Here is an 18328-nt window from a genome sequence, read left to right as displayed (position 1 = left end):
CACTTTTCTTCTTCCCCCTCTTCACGTTGCTGTCGCCATAAAGAAAGCTAAGAGAGACTAAGCTTGCATGTCTTCACATCGATTCCCTCAAGGCTGTGAGGTTCCAAGAAGATCGACCCAACATTTAGGGTACCCTCCTACTTTCCCCTCTTGCTCTGTCGAGCCTCACCAAGCAAAGGGGGGTAATGTGTCCTCTTTTCTTGTCTTCCTATCACACCATTCTGTTTTAATGGAACTCCCTCTTGCACACAGACTTCGAGCTCCTGCCTTGCACTTGAAAGGTGGGAAAGGTTACTTAATCATCTTGTTGTCCTCTTCAGCGCCTAGTGAGACATTGGAGTACATGATGGGGACTGAAAACCGAGAACCACCATTTCATTTTCCCCATTTTTCGATCTTCCAGTTGTGAATTACTTAATCATCTTAGTGCATGCAAGCACCTATCGGTTTTGAGCGTGGCAAGATAATTCTTTATGGGTTAGGAACTGTTTCCTTTAGTTAAGGTAGTTGTCAAGATTGGTTTTTTTTGTTGAGAACATTCTGGCCAGCATGTTAAAATAACCAAGATAGCGCCCCTTAGTCATGAGAGTCATGTGTTCTAATGGAAAATATTAAGTTCTTAGTTGATGACTTAAGACCGTACCTACATGGCTTAGAAACATTGAATTCCTATTGTTTACTAACATTAGAAAAATTAATGGCGAGTCAGAAGATTATATAGGCAGAGAATTATGAATCCCAATTTGAATCAAATATTTTATATGTTAAAACTGTATAAACAGCCTGCTAGAAACTTGCTCACTCACATATAAGTCTTGTGGAAAACGTTATGTAAATAAATTAAATAGTACATCAAGTTGCTGGCAAGACCGAATCTTCATGCATAGGCCCTTGGAATTTTACTGTCACTAGCTAGCAATTGATAATATTTTGTGAAACGATAAATTCAAGAGCACCTAGTAATGAATAAAACCGAATCTGTGTATATTAGGAACTGTGGATTTTATTTTGGTATAAACGGAATGGGGAGCACTTGCTAAGGGTTGAGAACCGAACCATGTGTAGGGAATATTCTGATTACTTCACTTGCTGCCTTTTTGTGAAATAACTCCATGTTAGAAAAACTAAATTAGGATAAAAAAATCACGAAACCATTTTGAATCAAGACTTGCATATGTGTATAGTTTTGTTGACAGCATGCTGAAAATTATATGAATCAAGAATACGTGGTATTGGCAGTAATTTGTAAATAAAATTTATAAGCATCTAGTTGATGACCTTAATAAAACCGACCCTTGATTTTTGAAGTATGCTAACTTAAAGACTGTATTGTTGAGGTTTAAAAATATAGCCCTCTTGATGTTGATAAACCGGATTTTTTTGCATAGGACTTGGTTGATCTTTTTGTGTTGAAACGGCATGTATAGCTTATTTATAACCTTGTTTCTTTCACCGTAAGCTTTATAGGAAACGCTATGAAAATAAATTAATTTATGTATATGATTCATGGTCAAAACCGAATTAGTGTGTAGGCCACCTAGGAACATGGTGCCTACTAGCAATTGAACTTGTGTTGTCAAACACTGTATGTATTAGAAGAATCTATATAAACAACATGCTTTATGTCTCTTAAGCGTAACTTAGTCTTGGTAGAGGATGACATGTGGATGAGGAAATTGTGTCACTTGATAATAATTAGGAAAGCTGAATCTAAGGCAGAAATTAATTAAAACTCGAAGAATGATAAGTCGATTGAAATCATGGGAGTTGAAAGCATAGAAATTAATTGTGAATTATGAGAACCAAAGTTAAAATTTTGTTTGGCTTTTCTTGCTTAATTAGGTGCACATGACCTTGAATATGGGCTGAGTTACTACTGTTTGATGATATTTGGAAATGCGTGATTAAAAAGGTTAAAGACTCGAGGTATGTGTAGGCGGTATTACCTAATGTGACTATTGGCTAGTGTATGGAATTGTGATGTGTTGCTCACATTTGTTCTATGTATGTTATGATGATGATGAGCCAATGGTAAGTATATGAAAAGATGATATGATATATGCATGCATTTTACATCATAATACATTTTTCTGTTGGGTGCGATTGCATAACATGGCATGTATACTTGATTCATGACATCTTGAATATATATATATTTGTATTGAGGACATGTGACTGAGCATGCATCATATAGGCATGCCTGGTACCAGGAGAGGGGACACTTGGCTTCAGGCCACATAGGTTCCACAGGGGATTCACCTTCATGGGAGCCATTAGGAATACCCACTGTGATGCTACGCGCACGACGGTGCTATGAGCGTAAAGGAAAAAGGGCGTTATATACGCGTTATGATATATGATGAAAATGATTAAATGCTTGAAGTGACTATTTATGATTTTGTTCCTAGTTAATATTGTTGCATTATGGTTTTGTTGCCACACTACTGGGATTTTCTCTCACCCCTTTGGGGCTGCTATTTTTACAAAATGGCAGGAGGACGTAAAAGCTTTTGAGGACTTGGATATTTGCTGTTGGCTTCTACTGTTTGGGCATGCTGCGATTGATGTGATATTTTATGGATGACTGTATGAAATTGAGAAGCTTTTATTACTGTGAACTATGATTTTATTATTGCATTACGATTTTATGACCAGCAAGTATTTTGGAAACATATGTTGAAACGTTTGCGAAAAGGATTGTGACATGTTATCTAAATGCTGAGTTTTGAAAAGTCTTTGGGAGCACTTTGTAAGTTGTCGTACTGGGGCTACAGACCTCCGATTTTCTTATAATTTATATGCACGCGTAGCCCCAGGTGTCTAGTTTCATTATATATAAACCTTGCAAAGAAATTCTGAAAGATCGATTTATTATGAATTTTACCAGCCAGGACATTTGTGATATTTCCACTACTTTCTCTCTTATTTTGCGAGTTATGTTTCGAGGGGCAAACGAACTCCAAATCACTATTATTTTATATGAACGTGAAGCCCCGGATGTCTAGTTTCTAGATTACAAAGAATATTTTTTTGAATCGTTGAAGTGAATTTTATACGAATTTTAAAGACAGCAAGGTCTGCCAGGAAAGTTATACTTTTAGTAGTTGAGAAATTTTGAAAGTATACTCTGATTTTTGTGATGAACCCGATTTCAAAAATAAAATCATTTTAATTGGCATTGTAAAAGTGATTTTCAGTCTCTAAAATATGATTAAAGAACTCTAATCCGCTTAGCAAACAACTCTCTTGGATGCATACAAGGGAGGGTGTTACACGTTGACTGCTCTCGAAGTTACTTAAATTGATGCCTTTTTATTCGATGACCGTGCTAAGTCATTCACTGCTCTCATCTGGTTCAGAATGGTTAATATTGTTTAACTAGCTGCCCAGAGATTGCTCTTTGTGAAGCTTAGCTGAGATAGTACTTTCTTTTATTGCTCCATTTTACAAATTAAGTTTCCTTTAGCGCTTCTTACTTCACAACTGCTCCCTGAGGACGATAAATCTGGGGCTACAATACCCTATATTGCTTGACACGTACGCTTGCGTATAGTTGAAGAGGGTTGCTCTTAGTCAGAGTAGATTGCTTCTGTTGGCAATCCTGATTATTACTCTGCACTCTTGCTCTCTGAAAAGATATTCCCGAGCAGCTCTCGGTTCGACCAAGCAATAATCTTCCCAATGTTTTTGGCAGTTCTTACAGTACCACTTCTCAAAATCCTCACAAATGAAAAATGGACATTTTTTGCAAGACTTGTACCACCAGTTGTATTTGCTCTCAAGAGATTTTATAGTCTCATACGTGATGCAAGCCGTAACCTTAAATATAGCAATCGCAGGCAAACAGTTCACATCATTCATACAAACTTGATATTATTCAAGAAAAGTGAAAAAACAAAAATTCGATATTTACCTAGCCACAAAGTTTCACATCACTGATAGACTTCTTTTCAGTCTCCTTCAGAAAATCATTTTCGTAAGAATAGGAGGACTGAGTAGACAACTGAGTCATCCTCAAACTACTTTCCACACAATCAGCCGAAAGACTATAAAGAGAAAATTCATAACACCATAAATGATTAACCGAATAAATTGTCAAATGAGTTCAAGAATAACAAACACACCATTTTTTGAACTCAACGATCTCTGGCATCTTCGAATCCATGACAATCCTCGTTGTATATTTTATATTTGTTAACCCAACCTTACCTATCGAGTTGAGTATATCAAATAAAAACTGAAAAGCCAAAAAAAACGTGAATTAAAAGAACACAGAAGCATAACGTTTTGTCAAAAAAGATTGTTAAAATCATACCCCTAAAACATTTTATCCTACCTAGCTGAACTATCATGACGTTATGAGGAGTGTCGTTGTTTGCCATAAAAGATTGGACCTCATCCACATAATGCTCCCACAAAGTGCACTCCAGCTTGTGACCCCTTCATATGAGTTGCAGCAAGAACAACAGTAACACACGAAAAATATAAGCTAACAGATCTCGACAAAATTAATTTTTTTAAATCTATAATTTTAAATACCTCGGGTTGTCAAGCTCCAACACAATCATTTTCGTCTTCCTACCAAACACCACACGTTCATAAACTTCACCAATTCTTGAGATTAAACCAATGACGTCTACAAAAAAAAGGGCAGCAAAGAGTTTGTTAAAAAATGCAAAAAATAAAAAACAGTCAGGAAAATTGTATTACCCACTAAATAAGGAGAGTCAGATGTTTCTTTCTCAGTGATGTCATAATCAACAAAATCAAATTCACTCGCAGAAATATTAGAATGAACAATTGATCTAAGATCAGTCCTCAAATTGAAAGACAAACGAAACTGATGTTTGGTTGGCCTGAACACATCGCTATTGAATCCAACTTCAAATTTTTTTATAAAATAGCAGTCTCCTTCATGGATTTTCTTCCGCACCGGCAAAGAACCTTTGACAGTGGCGTGGATCCTACCACCCTACAAAAGAACGCAGCCAACTCACAAAAGATGGAAGATTTAAAAAACGCAAAGAACCAAGATTTAAAAAACGCAAACAACTACATGTTCATCCAATAAAACCATTTCAACATTGCCAAAGAATGGGTTTGTCTTAGAATATAAGATATTTTATGCTTGTCTCATGATTTGACACGTGACAATTATTTGCATTCTTCATTAATAATTTTATTTGTCCTATGATATTTTTTAAGAAAAAATATTTATCATTTTAAAGAACATAAATTTATGTCATTTCAGATAAAATAATATCATTTCATTTAAAATAATATAAAGTTGTGTCATTTTAAAATAACAAATATTTTTTCCTATTTTTTTTTTTGGTACATTGCCAGGAGGTATCCCCATTCAACCTTCTCCGGGCACCATGCCCTCGGGGTACGGCCCGTTTGGGCTAGCCCCTCATTGTAACAATGAGTGCACTAAGCTTCGCAACCGGAGAAAGGACGAGACTAATCTCCCAATCAAAGATTTTTTGGCTTATCCTCTGGCCCCCAAAGATTTTCCAAGAAACTGCTTGAGGCAGGGTTTGATCCCTGCACCAAGCAATCCCTTGGGAGCTCATAACATCAGACATGGGACAAAATAGTTTTATTCTATCCACTACTTTATTTAAGGGAGTATTTCTCGAGTGATTGGATATAACCATACAAAGATGAAAATAAATATAACCGTTGGATCACATAATCGATCTAATGGTAAAATTAATTGGTAATAACATTAATTAACACCCTGTAACGATCCAAAATTAAAAAAATTAAAACAATGGAGTTGCCACCAATTTTATTTACTCTGGAAAAATTGGAAAACCTTTTATTACAAATTGATCTTTAAAATTATAGATCAAAGGTTCAGGAGTCTAATTATGCGCAGGGAAGGTGGAAACTTAATCCCACTACACACCTGACACATCCGTTTTAAATCGGTTACCTTGGATTATTTGTGCGAATTATTAATAGCTTTTAAAAATATTTATTTTTTTCATTAAAACAAATATGATTATTTAAGAAGAATGAAGACAAAAATATTAAATTTTTATTTTAGCTTGACGGAAAGATTCCGCTCCGACGTATCCTTATGTGCAGTGAAGAATTCAAAGCTACGTCATTTTTAAAAATTATTTGTGTATTGGCTGGTTTTAATTTTTTAAAATGATTTTAAAGAAATTATTTTAATAGCTTCGGCTTATCAAGTTGTCATAACTAAAATAACTCGAAAAATACTACGAGATTAACAAAGCGTTAATCCCTAATTATAAAAAAAAACATAAAATAATACAAAATAATTACCAAACTTATCCTTCCCATTTTTTATTTTCTCTCTTATATAATAATAGGATTCACCCAATTTACAAGAGTGCAACGGAAAACTTTTTCTACATAATTAACACGGGTCTTTATTTTATCATATTACATGATGTCATGCAACACTAAAAGACAAAAGAAAATAATAAAAAAAAAATATGATAAAACACTTTGTTCATTGATTTTATTTTGTCTTATCTTAACATGTGATAGGATATTGTGACACACAAATAATGTTACGCACAATGTTACGACCACATCTTAACCATTGATTTCCGCCAATCAACGGTTATCATTTTTCAAATCAAACTCATTAATTAATTATTAATTCGCAATAAATGATAATCGTTGATTGACGAAAATCAACGATTAAGATTAAGATGTAGTCGTAACATTATTTGTGTGTAAGAAAGAATATCTTATCCCTCTTAACGTAACCAAATTATTTTTCCTAGCATGTAACTCTTATTTATCCCTAATTAACACTGTACTTTCTTCGGTGCAAACAACTCCCAAATCCCTAAATTGTTCGAACTATGGCAGATAGGATCAGCGTTTTACCAGACGCAGTCATCTGCTACATCCTCTCTTTTCTCCCAACCAAACAATCGGTTGCCACAAGTGTTCTCTCCAAGAGATGGATGTCACTCTGGCGCTCAGTACCGACTCTCCATTTCTTCGAAAACACATGGAACCATACCCTTTTTGTTCAATCCGTTTACAAATTTATCCTCTCTCGAGATTTGCACCAAACCATCAAAACATTCAGCCTCACATGTATATCTTCTCTTTGTTATGATAACAATATCAACACATGGATCAACGCTGCACTACAATGCGGAGGAGTTGAGCACCTCGACCTCTGTTTTGACTTTACCATCGAGTTATCCTCTCCCATTCTCACCCACAGAACCCTCGTCGTTCTCAAGTTGAGCGGTTTAGATATTACAACTTTTTCGTCTGTTGATCTCCCCTCACTCAAAATCCTGCAATTAAGTGAAATTATTTTCGAAGAAAGTGGATATCTCGCGAAGCTTCTTTCTGGTTGTCCACTACTTGAGGATTTGGTAGCTAAGAATATATCTTTTCATGACTCTCCAACAGATGCAGAGTTTAAAAGCGTACCAAAGTTGGTCAAAGCAGATATCTCTAAATTTATTCTATCAGAAGCAGTTGCAGTTGCCAATGTCAAATTTCTGCACATAGATTGGGTAATATGGTTTCAATATTAAAGATTTATATTATTATATCTCTAACATATTTAGGTGTGTTTGGCAGAGAACTTTTTTTTAATTTTTTTTCTCACTATATTTCCATGAATACAGTGAAAAAGTGAATTTTGCTGGAATGTTACCCAAAAAAAAATTATTTGGTAGGTCTTAGAATTTTCATATCTAATTTTCTATTTTGCCAGAAAAGTGGGTGGTATTCTTGGGTGATATTTTATATACAAAACAAAATCCCAGCAAAATTATATTCTTGTAAAGATTTTCAGAAATTTTCTATCAAACATGGATAAATTGGATTACCACCCTCACTTATCGGGAATCTGAAAATAAACTCTCTGTCAAACACTCCCTTGGAGTTTATAATTTAGGGTTTAGGGTTCTCCTACAACATCCGTGTCACTGGATGTTGTTTTGGATAACCAGAGATAGAAGATAACTTTGTCACCTGGATTGGAGAAATATTAAACCCTAATTATATTGTATCTAACAGTTTTTGTAACTTCTACAGAGTGATGATATGGATCAGGGTACGAACCCCTCTTTCAAAGACCTTGTTCTGGTGTTTCCCAATTTAATCCATATCAAATTCTACAATGTTTATTGTCCCGAGAATTTGCCTAAGATAGTAGAAGTGCTCAAGCATTGTCCCAAGCTTCAAACTCTTGTCATCGATCATGTCTGTTAAGTTTATGCCTTTTAAGGATGATTTTTGTTTCTATTTTTCTCTTCACACGATTTTATTGGTTTTATTTTATGTCTATGATATGGTTAACAGGATGGTTTCAGTGAAGATGACGAAGAAGGAGGAGGAAAATGGCCATACCCACAATCTGTTCCTGAATCCATTTCATTACAACTTAAAACATGCAGTGTTAATAATTATGAAGGCTCAAATGGTCAGTTTCGATTTGCAAGATATATATTGCGGAATGCAAGATTTTTACAGTTCATGACAATCTGCACCTTTGACACAAATCCACACGCAAAGCTTAAAATGCTGAAAAAGTTATCTTTATGCCCAAGGTGCTCCACAACTTGTAAACTGTCATTTGAATGATAGCAGATGAGATTCTGTGAGTAGTTATTTGACGTCTGCCTTTTTATTAGTAACTGCAAGGATATTGACTTTGTCTTTTTCAAATCAACTGACCTGTTTCATTACTGATGATTGTTTGTAATTTGAGTTATAGTATACGCAGTCTCTGGAGATTGTTTGTTAAATTCAGATCTTATGCAAAACCACCAGGGTATTGAGGTCTAAATTGCAAATTAGCGTTTCTCATGTTGGTCATGCTTTGCCTTTTCAGTTTTCACACAAGCATGCTCACACACACAAGGATTAATAGTGTAGTTGTTTGCTCAAATGAACTATTTTTTGTCTTTTTATAGCATTAACGTTCTGATTGTTTTTGTCTTGACCAGAAATTACTTCTACTTGATCCAATGATCCTACTCTAGAATTTTTTTTTAAAACGCACTAGAAATCTAGAATACCACCAGTATACCAAGTGCCACAATTTACCATTTAAAAAAGAGGAAAAACAAATCACAATATGGTTTCTTGGGATTACAACTAAGATTTCAAATACATTTTGCAATCAAACTGACAAAATACAAGACCAATCATGTCATAGTCATCGATAAATAAACAGCACCCATTTGCTTTTACATTTCCACAACACAGTTTTAGTAGTTCAGATGGATAGTGATCCTCAGCAATGTCTCAGCACCATCAGTGGAAATTTGCCCTGGTGGGATAAGACCTCTCAGTTCTGCAAACCCCCTTGCATTCTTGAACTTCCCTGTGCCCCCTATCACAGATAATCGTGACATGGTACTTCCAATCTTGTACAGGCCATAAAAGTTCAAGCTATCTCCATATTCCCCTCCTTCAAACAGGGCTGTGAATGCCATCATCTGTCTAGTCCCATCTGCTGAACTTGCCACATACACCCCTTGAGCTTTCCCAATTATTTGGGACCCCAACTCAGGTTGAGAAGTTAGTATATCATCTATTACAGTGATTGTACCAAAGCCTAGTCCCAGTCCATCAGGTCCTACCTGAAGCTGTGCATTATTTTGGTTGTTGTTGTTGTTGTTGTTGTTGTTTGAGTTTCCTGCAAAAGAAGTACCAGCCAAGCCAGTTCCTAGTGGAGTACCAAAAACTCCATTGATAGTGGGAACAGCACCATTGGCATTGGGGATGGGAATCCCACCTTGTGGGGTGTTGAATCCTACTGGGGTTGCAAAGGGCACTTGACCACTGTATATGTTGCCTAGCAAGCCAGTTACAGGTCGAGCTGTTGGGTTACTGCCCCCAAGAATGTCATGCATATATAACTCAATGACTGGTTCTTTCCCAGTGGCTGCAACAGGATCAACTGCTGCTATAGTCATTGCCAAATGTGCAAAGGCAAGCAACATTGACAGGGAGGCTGTAGTAAATGATCCCATAGGCACCTTGTTTCCAAGTGTTTCAGATGTAGAGGCTAGTTGATCTTCTAGTTGATAATGAATCTTTTTATGGATGAGTGCAATGGAATTGAAGTCTTGGTATTATATAGGAGGGAATGCAGTGTGTGTGTTGGAGTGGTTGTGAGACATGAGTGATCATGAAGTTGTTGAAATTTACAAGTTGATTAGTTGTGCCTTAAACAAAACAAATGAGGCAAAATTTATGTTTAGTGGCATTTTCAGATGTAATGGAAGAAAGCCACTTTGCAACGGGGATATCTGTGTAGAAATACCAATAGTTTGTTGTGTCACAACTCACAACCACTATATTTCTAAATGCTTTGCTTATGAAAGACATGTGCTAAGATACAAGGCTAAGGAAGAAAGTCAGAAACTAACTAGGTGGGTACAAGTACAGCTAGACCAAAATCTCAACACAATAGCTAATTGACCCTCTAATGACAATTCAAGTTTTATTTTTTTATGGGAAATTATAAAAGAAACTTTTGAGCCTTATTCCATCTTTAATTTGCATCTTAATATTTCAACTAGTACAATTTATTCACTTCCCTTATTTTACACGTGTGGATATTAATAATTATGCTATGATCCCTTTTAAGATAACTAAATATACAAACAGCAAAATTAAATTCTTATATCATTAGGTGAAGTTGATAACATAAGCTAATTAACGTTATTGGACTTTATCAAGTAAAATTATTTAGAGCTGGGCCTTTTTTAACGATTGTTTCTTAATTTCTTAGCTATTGTTCTATTTTTAAATGGATCGTCTTCTAATTTATATTAACACTTCTTTTTTCTGAAATTTCTATGATTTTTTTCTCATGGACAAACCAACTTATGTAAGTGTTTACCATCTTAATCTCAATAGTTGCCACATTAATTTTCTTTAAGAAATATCCCTTTGTAATCTTAATTATCTAGTATTTTCATGCATGATTTACTTGAAATGACAATAAGAATAGTATCCGTAAGCACTAATAAAACACACACGATGCATTAAACTTGGGTTAAATAAAGAGACTAGATCATCTTTTCCTATTGCAATTTACCTGTACGCATTGAAAATGCTAATTGTACAATCATTTATTTTATGGGTTAGGATTATTTTACACCAGTGTAAGTTACACTCTCAATTTTGATTGTTGATCCCGCTTATATCTAAGGGCCCTAATTTTTTAGTAATGTGAACTATTAGATACAAGTGAATCAATGCTCAAGATTGAGTGTATGACTTCTAAGTCTTACACCGGTGTAAGAATATTCTGCTATACTAGCAATTAATGTCAATAACACTTTTTAAAATTATTTTTTAATAATTTATATTAATATAACAAAAGTTTGCAATTTTTAACAAAGCTGAAAATTACCTTAGGATAAACCACTGTTTCAAATGTGTAACATAATTAGTCTCATGCATCAATTATGTTCCTCCATGAAAAAATGTATTCATCCATTTCGCACAATTCTCTCCTTATCTCTTAATATAGCTTGCCACAATAGTTGTAGTAATTCTCTCCTTATTTCCATATTGTTGATACACAACCTTACACATGTGAAGCATTTAACTGAAGATAAAAAAAAAAAAACTGAAACAAAATGCTACCAACTAAACCTGTTATCTGTAGTGGAGTATTTAAGAGGTAGGGTGGCACCTGCCCCAAAATTGAGTTCCACCACATGTATACATGGCCATGCAAGGAAGATCAGCAGTAGAAGACAATGACAAAGTGGTGAACTTCAGCTGCTGCATCCCAAAATTATCTTCAGTAGTTTTGCTACTGATTATAACCTAAACAAAATTTGATTTGCATTTTAAATAGGGTAGAATGATTTTGTTTTGTGTTACTTTGGAGGGTGTAGAATGATATTTGTTAAAGGACAAGTCAGATGAAGACCAATGCTACTTACTAGATTTGAAACAAAATAGCCATGTTCATCCAAAGAAAAAGATTTTTATTTTATTTGTATTACATTCATATGTTTTGCATTGCATGCATTGAAGATTAACTGGGTTGAAGAATAAAATTTTTAAGGAATAGCAAAAAGAACAACTCATGCTTTAGTCCATCATTAACCTAGGCCAGGTTGCCAAATATAAAAAGAACAACTCACCATATGGTTTTTAAATAAGATTTCAAATACATTATCAAAGTGACAAAATACAAGACCAATCTCATAATCATATGTAATTAAACAGAACCCAGTTTCTTTCACAAAATCCACATCATAGTTTAGTAGTTCAGATGGACAGTGATCCTCAGCAATGTCTCAGCACCATCAGTGGAAATTTGCCCTGGTGGGATAAGACCTCTCAGTTCTGCAAACCCTTTTGCATTCTTAAACTTCCCTGTACCCCCTATCACAGATAATTGTGACATGGTGCTTCCAATCTTGTACAGGCCATAAAAGTTCAAGCTATCTCCATATTCCCCTCCTTCAAACAGGGCTGTGAATGCCATCATCTGTCTAGTCCCATCTGCTGAACTTGCCACATACACTCCTTGAGCTTTCCCAATTATTTGTGACCCCAACTCAGGTTGAGAAGTTAGTATATCATCTATTACAGTGATTGTACCAAAGCCTAGTCCCAATCCATCAGGTCCTACTTGCAGCTGTGCATTATTTTGGTTGTTTTTGTTTGAGTTTCCTGCAAAGGTTGTACCAGCCAAGCCAGTTCCTAGTGGAATACCAAAAACTCCATTGACAGTGGGAATAGCACCATTGGCATTTGGGATGGGAATTCCACCTTGTGGTGTCTTGAATCCTACTGGGGTTGCAAAAGGCACTTGACCACTGTATATGTTACCTAACAAGCCAGTAGCTGGTCTAGCTGTTGGGTTACTACCCCCAAGAATGTCATGCATGTACAACTCAATAATAGGTTCTTTCCCAGTTGCTTCAACAGGGTTAACTGCTGCTATGCTCATTGGCATTGCAATAATTGCAAATGCAAGCAACATTGGCATGAAAACTGTAGCTAATGATGATACTAGAGACATCTTGTTTCCCAGTGTTTGTGTTTAGGATGAAGAGGCTAGTTCTTTCTTTTGGTAAAGATGAGAATAGTTATTTGGATGAATGTAATGGAATTCAAGTCTTGCTCTTATATAGTAGGAATGCAGCATGTGTTGGATTAGTTGTGAGACGTGTGGTAATGAAGTTGTTAAAATTCACAGTAAATTAAAGTAGTAGTTTAGTTATGCCTTAAGCAAGTTAGATGACCCAATTCTATTAGTAGTATTACAACCACTCAAACTAATGGTTTTCTATATATATATATATATATATATATATATATATATATATGACCTGGTCAACTTATACATGTTTCCTTCATTTTTATTCATCAAGTGCTACTCTAACATTCTTTTATTAGTGTAACATGAAGTTAATTTTATCTTTCTATCAAGTATAAGTTAGTGAAAATCAAAAACATTTTTTATCTCCTTTTTCACTCCCCTCATAATCTTTTATTTTTATTTCTTTCCATTTTTCACTTACTCAAACAAATATGGCCCAGTATACAACACCACTTTTGAAAGAGAAAGAAAAAAGAGGAAAAAATAAATAAAAAGCAACACTTTTGAGTAGTTTCTATTCTTGATTGTGCACGTTTTGAAGCCCAACTCATTGAATTTGCTAATTAATCAAACTTTGAATCCTTGAACGTTGTTCAATATATTTTCCTCAGCAAATTAAAAAAAATAATTAATTTCTCCAAATAATTATTTCATAATTTTCGGTTTTTCTTTTCCGAATGTGTTAAGGACATTGAATCATTCTTGCAGAAAAAATGTATTATTTCTAGTATTTGAGAAAATCGTGTATGGACATGTCATTTATTATATCCACCACACAATTTATAAATTTTTATATATTTTTTAAAGCAATTTTAAATGTAACATTTTTTATGCAAATTATATAATTTGTACTTTTAATTTTCATTTAAAAAAATTAAACTTAAACTTTAAAATACACAATTTACACTAACATCAAAGCTCAACACTTTTGTAACCCAAAAAAAAGGTTTCATACTTTAAAAACCATTTCCTATCAAACTTCAACTAGTGAGAATAGGGAAGAGGACAATATTTTTACGCAGCCTTACTTTTACATGTTTGTAAAAAGACTGATTTCTAAATTCAAATCCGTAACCTTTCAATTACAAAGGATCAATTCCATCATTGTTCCAGACTCATGCTCTTAAAGGTTCTATACTTTATTTAAAAAAAAAATCAATAATTTTTAATAGGAATTGGCAATTAAGGAAAATATTTTATCATTTTATTTCATTCATGAGTTTTGCCTTTCAACCATTGAAGATTAACAGGGTTAAAAGAACAAATTTTTTTTGAAGGAATAGAAAAAAATTAAAAAGGAAGAATATTGATAAATTTTCCATTGTCAATCATGCCATAACTGAGTCAGCTATCTCCTGCACAGTTCCATCATTATCCATAACTTTGTCCTGTCTCACAACTGGGGAAATCAGCATCCATACTGTTGAAAGCAAATAAAATATGAGTTGGAGAAATGGGTGAATTATCAAACTACTAGTTAGTACTAGTAACATGTTTTGATGTTTATATGTACATCTCAATTATAACAGTTGTTTTATTAATAAAAACAAGATCAGGGTCAAAGCCATTGAAATCTAGGAAAAAAATGTTTTTATGTATGCAATAATCATTCACTTACTGTAAATTGTTGCTGCAAACCACTCATTGATAACTTTAACCCATGTACTTGCCCAGCCAACATCAATGCTCCACCTAGTGGTTTGAAATGTGCATGATTTATACAAGAGAAGAGCATATAAGACATAAAAAATCATCATACTTAAAGCACTGAATCATCATGTCATTAATTAGGTTCCTTACTTTCTGGCTGAGTTATTCAGATCCCAACTGATGAATAACATTGCAAAGTACATTGCCCCTAAGGAGAATATCATATGAAAAAATCCATAATTGTAAGGAATATCATCTTCCTGTTCAACTTTGTTTCTGGAAAACTGGAAAAGACAAAAAAATTATTTCAATGAGTGGGGAATTGATAAACATCATTCTGTCACAATAAGGAAGTGGCTTAGATTAAATGATTCCAGTTTGGATATTGAAAAGTTGATGAAAGGAATATGATCTAATCCTTTTGGTTTTCTTATTGAATGAATTTCCCTAGATTTCTTAGTAACTTATAGAAATTTTTTCTTCAACTTTGCATTATGTTTGAGGTCTAATGTTGTCTTGTTATTAGATCAAAGAAAGGATCTTTATAACTCCCTAATGTCCAAAAGAACAGGATTTTGAAGCAATGAGAAAGTTTTCTGAATTTAATTGAGAAGACTCAGAAGAGTGATTCACCTGAAAGCATGTTGAATCAATGCCTGTGGAAAAGGCAGCCATCACAATAGCAAATATGGCAATAAGAAAGCCCTGTTAGGAGAACAGTATATAGCACAAAATCATAGGGTGACTAAAGCACTCATGCATGCAAAGAAACATCCATAGTTTGAGAATATGTATATTGTAATTCTATTTCATAAAATAACAAATAAAAAAATTCCAAAGACAGTGAAGAGTCAAAAAAATGCCTGCATAGTCCTAAATGAAAATCTAACAAGAGCATTGATTAGACTTGCAAGAAAACATATTGAACATTAAGTACCAACTACTGTAAAATGATCAGTTAAAATGTCTAAATCTAATTCTATTTCATTGTTTATCCTTGTAGGTAGTTCTATCCTTTAGAACACTGCATTTAAACATAGATTCAGCAAACAATTGAAGTATAGAAAGTCAAAGACAGAAATAAATTCTTAGACGCTCTTTGTTTTGCTGATTCTTACAAAGATGTAACCAATTATGTTGGGTTGGTATTGTGATGCTAAAAATGGAAAGACAGACATGGCTTGGTACCATATCTGTAGGTGCCTAAAGATCCTATCAAAGTGACTTTCCTCTATTCTTAATTATCAGGTATCCAAACAGAAATTTAACTTACTAGAGTTGCAGTTGCAGACACAAGTAGTAGAAACATGCATCCCAAATTACTTCACTTGAAAGGAAAAAAGACACATTCATGTTCTTGTTTCATTATATTAAATTCACATCATAAATTGAAGACAGAGACACCTGCTTAAACATTGTGGCCATTCTGCCAACACTTAAATAGAAAATCTACTACTTTTAACCTCGATAATTGCATATATTATAGAAGACCGTAGATTTTTGAACTCTAGGGAAGTTTAAAGGAAGTAAACAAAGGTTTTTCAAATTAAACATTAAGATATATTGAAAAACTTACAAGTATAGTTATCCAACCACCATTTTCTTTCTCTTGGTTCTTTGTCTCACATCTTATGGTGGTAGGTTCACTGAAATTCCATCATGGAGATCCATAAATATACCATCTCTAGAAAAAATTCAAAATTTTCACATAAAATCTATGATTTGAAGTTGACACTGGATGAAGTTAGCACATATAAAATCAAATATATTATAATGGAAATTGTAAATATAAATGTACCCTCCTCAGCAAAAACAAAGTAATAATTATGGCATGAGCCATAGCTAAGTGAATTGCATTGTATGTAAGAAAGGAATCTAATCTTCATGCAAAAAATTTTATGATTACTCATGTAGACAACATTTAAAAGTCAATCTGCTATAATTTCCAATTATTAAGCATCAAATTCAATACATGCTAATCATAGTGTAATGGCTACTTGAGTTACTATAAATAATCATCATGCATTAACCCAAATTGATACATCACATTTTCTCCAAAGAAGGAACTTCGTGAAAATAAAGATTATGCTATGGATGTAGTACATATAGAGATTTAGCATTTCAGGGGGGTAAAATTTAGTTCACCCTTTAATTACTATTTACATATAAAAAAAAGAAACAATTCATGTTACGAATAAAATTTCATCTTTCTGCTTGGTAGAGGCTAGAGTGGTTGTCAGTTCTTGGCAACAAATGACTTGACTGTGTTCTGTCTTTCACTTTTACTAAGAATTTTACAACTAAAATATTGAACTCACAAGTAACTAATGATGATCACAAGTTCATGAGGAATGTTAGCAATACTCTTTGAAATTCTCTTTTCAGCACTCTATTATCATGTCAACTTCTATGTTAGCCCTACTAAATAACCTGACCCCACTCTTTATTAGTGGGGCCTGCTTAGAATTTTAAAGAACAATAAAAAGATTATTGAAAAGATAATGTAAAAAAGTGTGTTGTTAGCATTTCTCAAAGAATCATAGGCCTAAAAAGATTAGTACAAATGATGCTTTGGTGGTTTTGTCAGTCTCAGCCAGGTCAGTATTAGATAGAGATATAAAAACCAAATAAGTAAACATTCTTCTAGGTTATTAACATGAGAAGTTGATATCAATCAATGCATGATAAAAATTCTATAATATTGATTAGAACTGATATAATGCCTAAAAGGAAACTTCAAAAAGAGCCAAGGAACCATTATAGAGATGTATGGGTTAGAATCCTGACCTTCTGATTGCACACCAACAAAGGAAAACAATGTAAGAAGCCATAATTCCTGAGGATAAAAGGCCTCTATTAACCTGTAATAATTAAGCATTTTAAGTGACAAAACATAGATTTTAATGGATTTCATGCAAATTAAAATATTAGGATAAATTCATGATAAAATAAAATGTACTTGTATGGCAAAAAAGAAACTTAGGGTAAAGTTTAAGAGATGAAAAGTGTGTTTTTTTCCCTTTAAGTAATCAAAATAGAGTGTACCTTTGAATTTAAGGATATAGCCATCATAACAGCAAGCAGAATTGCTGTCCATGTGACGAAAAATATATTGAGAGAACATGAAGATCTTGAGGCATATGATGTGTACAAATAGACAATTCCGCATATAGAGGCAACATAAAACAACGTTGACATAAAAAGTCCAAAGGAGCACCTGTTCCAACTCAATAAGATGCTAATGTATCAAAATACAGACATTGCTATTAAAGCTAATGGCATAAAGAAATGGTGTTGATGTTAAATAATGTCAAACACACTATTATGGGTTATCTATGCTTTGAAGTTATATTCCATCAAGAAAGTAAACTGTTAGAGTGGCCTAGATTTTATGATTCATAAGCTTTAAATTACTCATTCTTAATTTAGGAGCATAGGTTGTTAAGTAATTTGGCCTAGATTTTATGATTTTTATTTATTTTTTGCCAAGTTAAGTAGGATAACAACACAGCATCTGAATGTCATAGTAAAATAACACACTTCATATCGGATTTGGTTGGTGTAGACATAGTAAGA

The 18328-nt window shown here is 33.8% G+C and overlaps 4 protein-coding genes and 1 long non-coding RNA gene across 7 annotated transcripts; 2 read left to right on the top strand and 3 right to left on the bottom strand.

The window, feature by feature from the left end:
- The first annotated feature begins 349 nt into the window (after positions 1-349).
- LOC133302661 (uncharacterized) lies at positions 350-2905 on the top strand. Of its 2 annotated transcripts, none has more exons than XR_009750371.1 (3): positions 350-477; positions 1843-1926; positions 2495-2905. It is a non-coding gene; the product is annotated as an uncharacterized LOC133302661 (long non-coding RNA). The 2 variants fall into 2 exon arrangements; XR_009750370.1 differs by having other exon boundaries at positions 373-503.
- A 3914-nt stretch (positions 2906-6819) lies between these two features.
- LOC133302663 (putative F-box/FBD/LRR-repeat protein At5g22670) lies at positions 6820-8812 on the top strand. Of its 2 annotated transcripts, XM_061502477.1 has the most exons (3): positions 6820-7526; positions 8053-8220; positions 8320-8812. In XM_061502477.1, exons 1-3 carry the CDS (start codon positions 6852-6854, stop codon positions 8599-8601), a joined length of 1125 nt encoding a protein of 374 aa, XP_061358461.1. In that variant the 5' UTR covers positions 6820-6851; the 3' UTR covers positions 8602-8812. The 2 variants fall into 2 exon arrangements, with proteins under 2 accessions (XP_061358461.1, XP_061358463.1); XM_061502479.1 differs by lacking the exon at positions 8053-8220.
- LOC133302664 (dirigent protein 16-like) lies at positions 8808-11081 on the bottom strand. The gene is made up of 2 exons (XM_061502480.1): positions 11072-11081; positions 8808-10045 (listed from the first exon to the last, which is right to left on the bottom strand). The coding sequence occupies exons 1-2, from the start codon at positions 11079-11081 to the stop codon at positions 9231-9233; spliced, it is 825 nt and encodes a 274-aa protein (XP_061358464.1). The 3' UTR covers positions 8808-9230.
- A 1172-nt stretch (positions 11082-12253) lies between these two features.
- Positions 12254-13054, bottom strand: LOC133302665 (dirigent protein 16-like). The gene has a single exon (XM_061502481.1). It carries the CDS (start codon positions 13019-13021, stop codon positions 12254-12256), a length of 768 nt encoding a protein of 255 aa, XP_061358465.1. The 5' UTR covers positions 13022-13054.
- Positions 13055-14430: 1376 nt separating this feature from the next.
- On the bottom strand, positions 14431-17969 carry LOC133302662 (uncharacterized; the record flags this gene model as incomplete). Its single annotated transcript, XM_061502476.1, has 7 exons — positions 14431-14522; positions 14721-14794; positions 14903-15036; positions 15386-15457; positions 16329-16398; positions 17540-17613; positions 17798-17969. Coding segments are annotated over 7 exons (688 nt in total), but the record flags the coding sequence as incomplete, so codon positions are not given.
- Positions 17970-18328: the final 359 nt, after the last annotated feature.

The sequence above is a fragment of the Gastrolobium bilobum genome, unplaced genomic scaffold (genome assembly GCF_033153095.1).
Source record: "Gastrolobium bilobum isolate Gb01-03AN ecotype WA unplaced genomic scaffold, APGP_CSIRO_Gbil_v1 utg40311, whole genome shotgun sequence".
In the NCBI taxonomy this organism is placed as follows: Eukaryota; Viridiplantae; Streptophyta; class Magnoliopsida; order Fabales; family Fabaceae; genus Gastrolobium; species Gastrolobium bilobum.
Note: the sequence above shows the minus strand (reverse complement) of the source record. Positions and strands in the feature narration are given on the sequence as shown.

Excerpts from the sequence above, each read along its gene's own strand:
- LOC133302665 (XM_061502481.1), bottom strand. The coding sequence starts at position 13,021 with ATGTCTCTAGTATCATCATTAGCTACAGTTTTCATGCCAATGTTGCTT.
- LOC133302663 (XM_061502477.1), top strand. The coding sequence starts at position 6,852 with ATGGCAGATAGGATCAGCGTTTTACCAGACGCAGTCATCTGCTACATC. Across the intron at positions 7,527-8,052 it reads AATTTCTGCACATAGATTGG|AGTGATGATATGGATCAGGG; the intron begins GTAATATGGTTT and ends TAACTTCTACAG. Across the intron at positions 8,221-8,319 it reads AAACTCTTGTCATCGATCAT|GATGGTTTCAGTGAAGATGA; the intron begins GTCTGTTAAGTT and ends TATGGTTAACAG.